Here is a 10,643-nt window from a genome sequence, read left to right as displayed (position 1 = left end):
TCAAGGTCAGGTTATCCAGCAGCAGTCATCAAATTACATAGTTTTAGTTTTACACATATAGGCTGCTGGACAAAACGTCAGTTATCTAAAATAATGTATTTGTGTTGTAGTTCATAATCACTGTGTATGTGCTTTTCTGTTTCAGTCATCTTAACTGGGCAACTTCTTAAACTTCTTAAAAATGCTGCAATCAAACAATAAGACAGACTATACGGTGACATGTATTGCATAATTAATTTTATTTCATTTTAAGAAAGAACTTTAACTTGGCCACAAAACAGCTTTTTGATGTACCAGCATACAATTCGAAAAATTACAAAGCAGGGAAGCTGAACAACCATCATTTTCATAGGCCCTCACAGTTTCGTGTCTAATAGTCATTTTTAATTCACCTCATATTAAAAGTTTTTTTTTTTTTTTTATTTGTAGGACACTACTTGACAATTTCAATTATGCACATTTTGAATGCGGTTCCAGAACAAGATTTTGTATGAGACCAGGAATAAGAATAAGACACACTTAACACTGTAGGTGCAGAATGCTAAAGGGTATAGCCTTGCTGTATATTTCTATTTGAATTAGTTTGCTCTTTTCATCTGCTCATTGATAGTTTATCTATATGACATGGTTTGCATAAATAGGACATTACTCGTAATGCATGAAGTGCACTATAAATATTGGTATTGTTGGTATGCTTTTTGAGGGGGTATATGCCATTCGTTTATTAGCCTGTATATGTGCAGTTAACATTAACAATCCTTCCTTTAGGTACTGTATAGATCATTACAGGAGAAGCTCTCCAAGAGCTCTTTAATAGAGCACAAGGACAGTAGTCACACCCTTTCAGGGATTCTACCCTCCACTGGTTGTTAGAATTACAGGTTATTCCGCTTGGTGAAATAAAAAGAGTACCATGCACAGATATGATGAATTATCCCAGGTATAGTGTTTGAGCAGACACCGTATTCGTTCTGTGTGTCCCATTTTACAACATGTACAGCTATGGCCAAAAGTTTTGCTTCACCTAGAGTTTTAGGATGGAGACATTATACAAATTAAAAAATAATAATAATAATAATAAAAAAGAAAAAGCTTTATTTTTTTTATTTAACATCATGTAATCAAAGAAACGAGAAAATTATATCGCAAAAGTCTACTTGAAGCCATAATATAAACCAAATAAAAGTATTTCATGTTAGAATTCAACATTTTGTCAGTTTTTTTTTTATTTAGTATATGGAGTAGTTGATTCTAGGGTGATGCAAAACATTTTGGCCCTAGCTGTATGTACACTAAATTACATATCATGTATAAATGAACACAGAGCCAGTTGGCAACACTAATCTGCTGGACAGCAAATGTATTGTTGCACCTTTTTCATTTTTATAAAAAAAAAAAAAAAAGTTTAAATACATTGCAAATCTTTTTATAGAGATTCAACATTCAGTGAGTTGTTTGTTTATAATTCCCTTATATAAGTTTTAATGTAGTAGAGCAGGAAGTGGTCAAAGCACAGCTGCAGAATCGCCATGCTATACTGTGTGAAACCCACTATAGGAAACTTCCATAACGGTTAGCTTCCAGTTTGGTTTCAGCTAGCAAGATGCTATCACAGAGATTTCCCACCTTTCTTGTTAAAACATTTATATGTGTGTCGGATTAGCAGCCCTGAAGATGCACATCATTTACTACTGAATATTGCACTGTTAATCACAACTGACACTATCATAAAATACATACAAAACATTGTGTTCTGGTTGCAGCATCTTTGCATGCATTGCAGAGGCCCTGTGTAGACTGCCCCCTGGGGGTTGACGGATCATGCTTCCATTTGATACCACGGCAACACATTTAGCGCATGCTGGTCTTAAACACTGGTTTTGTTTCTCGTAATACTTAAACATCATAGCCCCACACCGACGCTTACCTACAGGCACTTTATAAAAACATACAGACAGAATAAAATATAAAGTCATGCCATATAAAATAGATTTTATTTCAAATGCATTAAAATATACATATATATTTTAATGCATATATATATATATTTTTTAAATATACATGAATATAAGGACATGCGTACTGTAGGTGTGTTTTGGGATTATATGGTTAACAGTAAAATGCTTTGTTGTTTGGACTCTAGCCAGTGTTTCTTGGTGTCAGAATGAATAGAAAGGAATTCAAAGAAAGCTCTGCGTTTGTAGACACTGTGAGGAATGTCCCCTAAAAAATGAGACATTTCAAAGTGAACGTCACACTACTGTTGACACAAGGTTTTAGAGATCCTCTCAGACTGTTTTCAGAGACAAAGACCATGACTTTACAACATAACAGACAGGGCAACATTTTAAATGGACTGAAGTATTTTTGAAATGCAAATTAAAGGAAATTCCTACAAACATCATCTCCTTTGTGGTGAGCATGCCGCGACAGAAAACCAACAGCAATCTAATTCTACACAACATTCAGTATCACTCACTAGATCTCACTTTACAGCTGCTGTCCACCCAGGACAATAGCCAGGCTCCATACCAGCAGCCACTGTTCTTTAATGCCTGCTGCTGTTCCTCTAATGTAGACTGGTGGCAGGTCCTGAAACTAGAGTTCAGTTCTCTGTAGGTCAGGGCTACCATTCACAACAGCCAATCCACACCTAGTTTACTAGGGTTAAAGATGCAAATGTGCTGCCATGATATACAGGTGGGACTCCCTACATGAGAGTGCAAAGGCTGATTGTGAGGTAGATGTGGCACATTGCCTGAATATCTAGAGCTGCAGCTCATGGTATTTCACTTTCTAAAACCAAGCACACCACTGGCAGTTGATACGTATTCCTCAAGGCTCAATGGATGGAAGTTAAGATGAACTGAAGAGTATGACTAGGAAGATAGTTTGTGAAATAGCTTCTCTAGGGACTGTGTATCTAAAACAAAAAAATGACACAGCACTGCAGAACAGTTGATCATTTTGAGAACATTCAGCTTTTGGCATAGTTCCTTTTACTTAGTGTTAAAAACGTATGGCATGCAATAAAAATGTATCGCAAGTGCATAAGAATTAGTATTAATGATTTAGTGCATTAGGCCACCTCATGAGGACTTCTAACAGTGAACAATAATAGATGACCTTTCATCTGAACAAACCCTTGTTACATCAAACCTAGATTGCCTCGTGTAATTCTGAATGCACTGCAGCAACTGGTCTGAAGTAGGTTCTGGTTGATAGAAAAGTAATCAAAATGCAAACAAGCAACAGAACTCATCTTAGCACCAGCTAAGCGGCCAGTTCTAGAAGTCTACACTGGTCCTCGTTGGATTCGTACAAGGCCACAATCTTTAGAGGACCTTCTCTGGACTTTCGTATGGAAGTCTAGGATTCAAGTAAGACGTGCCACCGGCACACCTGCTGGCCCTTGGATTCCTTCATGTCCAACCAGTGGTTCTGTTCCTCCTCCCCGCTACTGTTCTGGCCCAGGGAGACCCAGCCGATCATCTCCTTGCGCTTCATGCTGCGGCGGTTGTAGATGGAGATCATGAGCGTGACATCGGAGAGCTGGAAGAGAGCCACCTGGAAAATGAAGGTCTCCTTGTAGATGGGGTTGGGCTGGCCCCTCCTGATAGACGTCTTACACCGAGAGATCTCCTGACCCACCGAGTTCAGAAGTGTGAGTTTCACATAGGTGTCTACAAGAAACGAGACATCCATCGTCAACCCAGCGTAGGGAAGCCAATTGGAAATACTTATACATTCTAAAGAAGGACCATTCCATTAAAACAGATGCATTTCTTACACAGATAAGACTAACTGATAAAAAACTGTTTACTTTACTGAAACTGTTTTTTTTTCCTTCTATTCTTAAGATAGTTATTTTCGCATCAGTCGCTGTGTTTAGGAAGTATGAAAATGAAGTGTGATATCACTTCTCTGCGTACACCCAGCCCGGGGCAACACAGCTAATAACAAACAGCAAAGTTTCATGCCAAGGAGAGTGCTCCTTTGCTCTAAGGCAACCACTAACACACAGAACTGGTAATAAAGTATTTTTTATATGGCTCCCATTTTCCATTTAATACCAGTCCACATACACTTGCAGTTCTCATTAGAAGGTAGAACACATCCAGCACAGGTCCCTTTAGAATAGCTCCTAATGAGAGTACAGTGCTTTGTGGAGTGCTACCAAGTACAAGGAAACAAACAAACAAGCAGCCTTATGTGCTGGGCGTGTGGACACATTCTCTAATACAATTCTTCATCTAGACTGAGGTTTTAAAAAGCTGCCTTGATCACAGTCTTGACACAATGTGGTATAGACTACATAAGGTGTTGGAAGGTGACCTGACCTAACCCTAACCCATTCATTCATTGATATTTCAGACTTGACAAGACTAGCTGACTTTTCCCTCCGTCTATCACTAACTGTTTGCGGCCACAACTGTCTCTATTGGTAACCACTATCCCCTTGTTTTGCCCTTGCTGATACACTGCATGTCTTGGTGTAGCCTAGAGAACAAACATGACTCTCCTTGTTACTACGGGACCTAGTTTCGAATGCGGTTAGATCTTTACCTTTCCCCTTCCCCCAGACAGTGACCAGACAGTGTATCAGTTTTTTTCTTTCCTTTCAATTTCTTATGCATATCAACCTTTTTTTATTGTATTACAACCTGTATTTTACTGTATGCTTATGCCTTCTCATAGATCATTCTCTGAAGTGCAGTTCTTGAGGGATTGTTTGCAGACTGTAATGCACTTCCAGGATGTAGCCCAGCAGGAGCTGAAGCTGTGAAGAAAGAGCAGGATTTTGACTCACCGGGTGGTCGGTTGAGGGCCAGGTTTCGGAAGTGGCTGCCTTTAATGACCTCGATGGAGAGCCGGCCCGTGGTGGCGTTGTACGACAGGCCAATGAGGAGCTCTGGGATGCCTCCGTGAGACAGGGACTGTGTAGATGAGGCGCTATCGCTGTGGGAGATGGCAGACAAGCTCACCTGGGAATCACCGCTCTGTGGGGCAAGGCAAGCACACTTCCTGTCAGCTTAAATACGCTCCAAGGTGCAGAATGTTTCTGCTTACCTACTGTATATGTATGTTGCCATATGATTTTCAAATACAGTAAATTAAAAATTAAAACCATTCTTGAATAAACAATGACAGTAATCTTGTTATAATTAAGTCTGCAATCGATTTAAAACCATTCTTGAATAAACAATGGCTGTTATAATTTAATTCTGCAATCGACTTTCCCTTTTACCTCTTTTGATTGTACAGCATGTCTGATTTACAGGTGCACCCTGGAGATACTTTGAAATCTGGGATAGCTGATTATTATATTGATCCAACAAACTCATGCAAAATAAAACATGTTCTATAAAATCAGATTTGAATACATTTACACCCTTTGATTAGTTGTGAAGCCTCAGGTAAGCAAATGCAAATGCAAAAAAATCTCAGATGCTACAATATTCAGATTTCATTTGAAATTGTATGTGTTCTTTACGCTTCATCATTGGATCATCCGAGAGGAAGAGGTAGGAGGGAGGGATGGGTGTGGCTTGAATCATATAATCATAAACTGCAGAGCGCCACAATCATGCTCAGTTTACATCCACGTATGATTAAGAATTCCAAGTGCTAGAAAAACATACCTTGTCCAGTTGGTTTACATTCGCCAAAAGTAGGCTTTGCTGTAGATTACAAATTGCATCTTGAAACTCAAAAGTTTAAAATTACATCTTAAAAACAAGCAAACAAGCAAAACTAAAACTAAAAACGGGAAAAACAGTGTATTTGGTAAACAGATTTTACAGAAAATTTATTAACTTAAAAATATATATTTTAAACCTATCTTGAAAATGGCATTTCACCCTAAAATGTTAAAATAAATTTAAAAAAAAAACATTACATTTTACCAACACTTACACTCATGTTGCTCCGCGGTTCCAGCTCTAGCACCGCTTCCATCTCTCCCTCCAGGTTCAAGTTTCTCAGGTAGAACAGCTTCTCTCCCATCATCCTCTCGCGGGTCATCTTGCGCACGGCGTACAGGCGGAAGCGCAGTGCGTAGTGTCCCAGCTCGTCTGCCTCCAGCTTGCTGAAGCGGAAGGTCTCGTTGAACATGGGCGTGGAGCCCCTCTGCACCCCGCTCTTGTGCCGCTGCTTCTTGCTGGGCAAGAGGACCACATGAACCTGCCAGGTGTCCACTCCGCTGCGGTCCTTATCCGGGATGCCCTTCGCGGTCACCACGGTTACTAGCAGCTTCTGGCTGTCGGCCTTATAGTCAAGTATAATAATGAGGTCCCCGCACTTTGATATGGGTTTGCGCGTGTCGGGCTGCTGGGAAGGTCCATCAGTAGCTTCCTGTTCCTGGGATCATAAAGCGAATGTTTCAGTCTGCACTCTCATCATTACAATTGGTAATTTCTTCATTGATAAAATACACAGGTTATGATAAGGTATTTACATGACTAGATAATTTGTTACTGACATATATTTTGTAAAAAGCTGAATTTTACATCTGCAAATCGCTTTCAGTGGCAATACAGAAGACAGAAAATCAGACAGACTTTGACAGAAGACTGATAAAAGGCAATGGGCCCAAAGAGAGCACAAATGATTGCTTCACAAAGAACAAACGTAATGACTCTAGGTGGGATTCTGGGGAAGACTCACAATGGTCACGTTTCTTTACAGAAAAATTTAAACCTTGAAGTTGATTCGATTATTTTGTCCAACCCAAGTATATGACATCAGATCTCCACAGTCAGACTGAGGCGCCACAGACATATATATGCACTACACTTATACATGTGGAAGCCTTAGTGTTTTAGCAGTGTTACTACAAATGAATCCATCAATACATTTTTCTGCTCCATTCCCCAATGACAATGATAACTAGGATAGTTCCTTCCAGCTTCCCTTGGAGACAGCATCTGTCAGCTCTTTGCTGGTCAGCACCTGTAAACAGCAGTTATTTCAATTTCTGTAGTTACATCAGCTCCACAGGGAAATGGCTAAAAGCTGTTTGTAGCTTGCCGCTATGATCCAAAGCCGGCACACCAAAGCTTTCAGAATTGAGTAAAGCTGCTATTCAGCTTCATCCTATTTTACTGCAGCCTTTTATGGAAAAAATTAAACAAGAATTTGTATATTTCCTTTAGTTCTCAACCTGGTTTAGTCAGAAATACTGTACCAGCCCACACTTGAACAAGGCTTTATGGCTTAGTCTGAATCCTGTCTGTGCAACCAAGGTTTGTCTGATTAAGTTCTGTGCTCTCTGCTAGACATCCTTAAAACAATTGTTTTGTGTCACTGTGTTTATCCCTGCATAATAATCTTTTTTTTTAGTTATTGCTCAAAGCGGGATTCTGTTGTCACTGGGCCAGCTGTTATTATTGCTTGTTGCAGCCTCTTCCTTTCTCTAAACTGAAATGGCAGGAAATAAATGCTTACTAGAACGGTGTCAAAATCGAGATTTTTTTTAGAAGAGGCTTCATTAAAGCAACAGTTGTCACAGAGAGTTTAGAGACATTTCCATACTGACAACTGCAAATAAAATAATATGAGTTTCTAATGGAAGGAAATTGATCCTGTTGATTTTAATGCAAAGGGATTTGTCTGTTCAACCCCCAGACACATCCTTCTAACAATAACGGTTCTACTAAAAAGCTAAAAACACAGTAAATTGAAGTCTCAAATTGTACTGATGGGCAGGGACATTATTTCCTGGTACGTTAAACAGCATCTGAAATTCATTGTTCAAATCGAAGAGGGAAATAAAGAATGCTTTGAAAAGCATTGTTACAGAAGCAGCCTTGAAAGCACTTTCAATGGCATCAAATCACAGCACACACTGATCAAATGTCAGTGATTAGATAACCATTGAAGTCGGGAACAGGTAATCCAGTCCATATAATGTGATGCGCCCGCCCACACACAATACAGCACATGCTGGTTTCCACAACGACTTCCAGACATGCATCATTACATATTCTTTTTATATCTATTCTGAGGAGTAGCACTCCTGCACAGCCATTCACAGGCATTTATCATTTGTGGGTATAATTTTTTTTTGTTTCAGCAGCCGAATCCTGCATATGCATTCAGTCCTTTTTCGTGTTTTATTTAATGTATATCACAGATAAATACATGCTTCTTTTGGGCATTACTGGTTTATATTCTGTTGTGTACAACTGATAGCTAGATTTATTTAACTCTATAATGTTATTTGCCTACCCTGGTACAGTGATATCTGGGATATACTAAACCAAAAACAATTAAAAAATCTTTCTTTCTTTCTGAATACACATGAAAAAAATGAAAAAAAAAACAAACTCACCACTAAAACAAAAACAGTTTCTACAGAACTATAGGTGTCATTGGCCATTAAGTGCATATGTCATCTACAAATTCTGCTCAAGAAGCTTACATATCAAAATACATTCAGTTAAAAATATATACATTCAGAATTATACAAAAAAAAAATGACCAACTTTTAAAAAATTCTTGAGCGTTCGTAGAAAAGGTATGTGCAAAGAAGAAGAGGTTTCCCCAATACCTCAGGGCTCCAGGCTGATGAGCTGTCTGTCGCCTCATTCACGTCATAGCCCTGGTTGTCGAAGGCTGTCTCCATCTCCAGACTTCCCTCGGTGGCCTGTCTGCTGGGACTGGGGGCGATGCTGCCTTCTGTCCCAGACACCTGGCGCAGCCCCGAATCTCCCCTCTCAGAGGCCGCATGGCCACCCATCGATAAGCGGTCATCCTCGTGGTAACTCTTACTCAACCTATCTCCGTCTAAGACATTGCATACAAAAAATATCAACAGTTCTGAGGTTATGATGCATTAAAAAAACAAACCCTCAAAACAAAGAACAAAGTTTACATGCTAGAAAGACTCTATTTATATATGTGTGTTTATGTATTCTGGAGATCAGTATTCTGAATATAATCTGTGGAATACTCTGTCCAAAATACAACAGCAATTTGAATTGTCTGCCATGTAAACAGAGTATTCAACAGAGAATACCAGCGACTCCCTGCTGGGCTATGGTATGAAAATATCAATAATTAATATAAACTAAGAATGGCTCCTGTTGGTTGAGATTCATAAGATTGAAGCACCACATGAGACACGATGATGAAGTTACATTCTTCATTGGAAAGAGTTACTGCTCCACTGCAACAACTGCACCACATTCGTTTAACTGAATGAAAAGGTATTCATATTTTAAAGGAGCCAAGTAAATATGGTCTCATATATGAGAAAACATGTTTGAATGCTACAAATTGAGTTGACTTTTTTTTATTAAAAGGTCTGCCAAGCATGAATTAAAAATGAGGTCTGAGGGCTGTAGTGAGACTAACTGGGATAGTAAATCTCTGGAACTTGGCTGCAAAATAGCTCAGATATAATTTACAAAAGGCTGCATATGAGCTCTTCATTCCCTTACAGACTATAGTCCACCACATGCACAATTCAGTATAGTGTAAATATCCTGACGGGACACTTCATTAGCGGACTTCATACACCACATTTCGTTAAGGGCTTGCTTGCTGCTGTTTTTTTCTGACAGGATGGCACAGCAGGTACCTTCACACTCCGATGCCTCCGTGCTGCCCTCCTCCTGGTTGGACGGCAGGCGGGTGAATTTGTGGCGCTGTTCAGGGCCTGCCTGTATGCCCTTCTCAGTCACCCCTGAGCGGAAGCTCTGTGAGCGAGACACAGAGATCTCAAACTGTTTAATCACCTCGTCCTCGCTGTCTGACGACGTGGGCAGCTCCTCATCCTGCCCATAACTGTTTACTACAGAGAGAAAGACAGGACAGGTCCTTGATAGCAATCGCTAGACAGGATGCCGAAGTGAAGGGAGTTAATTGGAACGAGGAAACCATTAGTCTAAATAGATCAGATACAGTGGACAGGCACCCTTATTGAAATTCAACAGTAAGTTTGGATGAAAGTCAATGATTTTTATAAATTCTGTTGAGAAAACTTGGTTGAACAAAAGGGAAGCCGTGGACAGGGTACTTAAGCTAACTAGGTGGAGGAAAATGATTTAACTCAGGCAGGGGAAAAGCTGTGACATAGACAGGCTGATATCCAAAGGAACTGTTTCAAAATTGTAACTTGGTTTTACGTGAACAAACCTTTAAATGGCAATTCAGCAGAGTTAAGACAGCATGCTGACTGCAGTTGGGGCAGAGTTAATGGTAATTAATTCCACTCCCATTGCTCTTTTTCTGTATATGGGCATGAAGATTGTGTAATGTGTTTGAAATGCATGAATATTCTGAGAAACCCAGGTACAAGCACCCAAAGAGGAAGGCAATAGGATTTAGAAACTAGGAATTTCATGTGGGTAGACAGGAAAAAGGGAAAGTAGATATGTTTTCAGAAAGAAACCCGGAACCCTTTCTTTTTAGCCATGTTTGGTGTCATTCTTTCTCAGACCGAAGCAGTCCTCATAAACGCCCCACACTTTTGGTTTTAAACTAAAAGGCGGTCATTTCCACAGTGGGACACTCCTAATCTGTTTAAACTCGAAACGGACTGGTGCATAGGAAATTAACAAGAATGATTGTTCTGTCTGTGTCTATATTAGAAATGTCTCCATTATGGCATCTACAGTACCATCCAACAATCTCCAGGA

The 10,643-nt window shown here is 39.7% G+C and overlaps 1 protein-coding gene across 12 annotated transcripts in view; it reads right to left on the bottom strand.

The window, feature by feature from the left end:
* Positions 1-220: 220 nt before the first annotated feature.
* LOC117416881 (synaptotagmin-16-like) overlaps positions 221-10,643 on the bottom strand; it is a 33,553-nt gene continuing 23,130 nt past the window's right edge. For 5 of the 12 annotated variants that reach the window (XM_058991946.1, XM_034028366.3, XM_058991947.1 and 2 more), the window contains 5 exons: positions 8,552-8,787; positions 5,917-6,360; positions 5,643-5,681; positions 4,811-5,000; positions 221-3,683 (listed from right to left, as the gene is read on the bottom strand). In XM_058991946.1, the coding sequence (XP_058847929.1) occupies positions 3,370-3,683; positions 4,811-5,000; positions 5,643-5,681; positions 5,917-6,360; positions 8,552-8,787 (1,223 nt within the window). In that variant the 3' untranslated portion in view covers positions 221-3,369. Of the gene's footprint in view, positions 3,684-4,810; positions 5,001-5,642; positions 5,682-5,916; positions 6,361-8,551; positions 8,788-9,583; positions 9,797-10,643 lie in introns of all 12 variants that reach the window. The other 7 variants (XM_034028400.3, XM_034028406.3, XM_058991951.1 and 4 more) reach the window with 3 other exon arrangements.

The sequence above is a fragment of the Acipenser ruthenus genome, chromosome 18, assembly GCF_902713425.1.
Source record: "Acipenser ruthenus chromosome 18, fAciRut3.2 maternal haplotype, whole genome shotgun sequence".
Taxonomy (NCBI): domain Eukaryota; kingdom Metazoa; phylum Chordata; class Actinopteri; order Acipenseriformes; family Acipenseridae; genus Acipenser; species Acipenser ruthenus.
The sequence above is the reverse complement of the archived record's forward strand: the minus strand, read 5'-3'. Positions and strand labels throughout refer to the sequence as shown.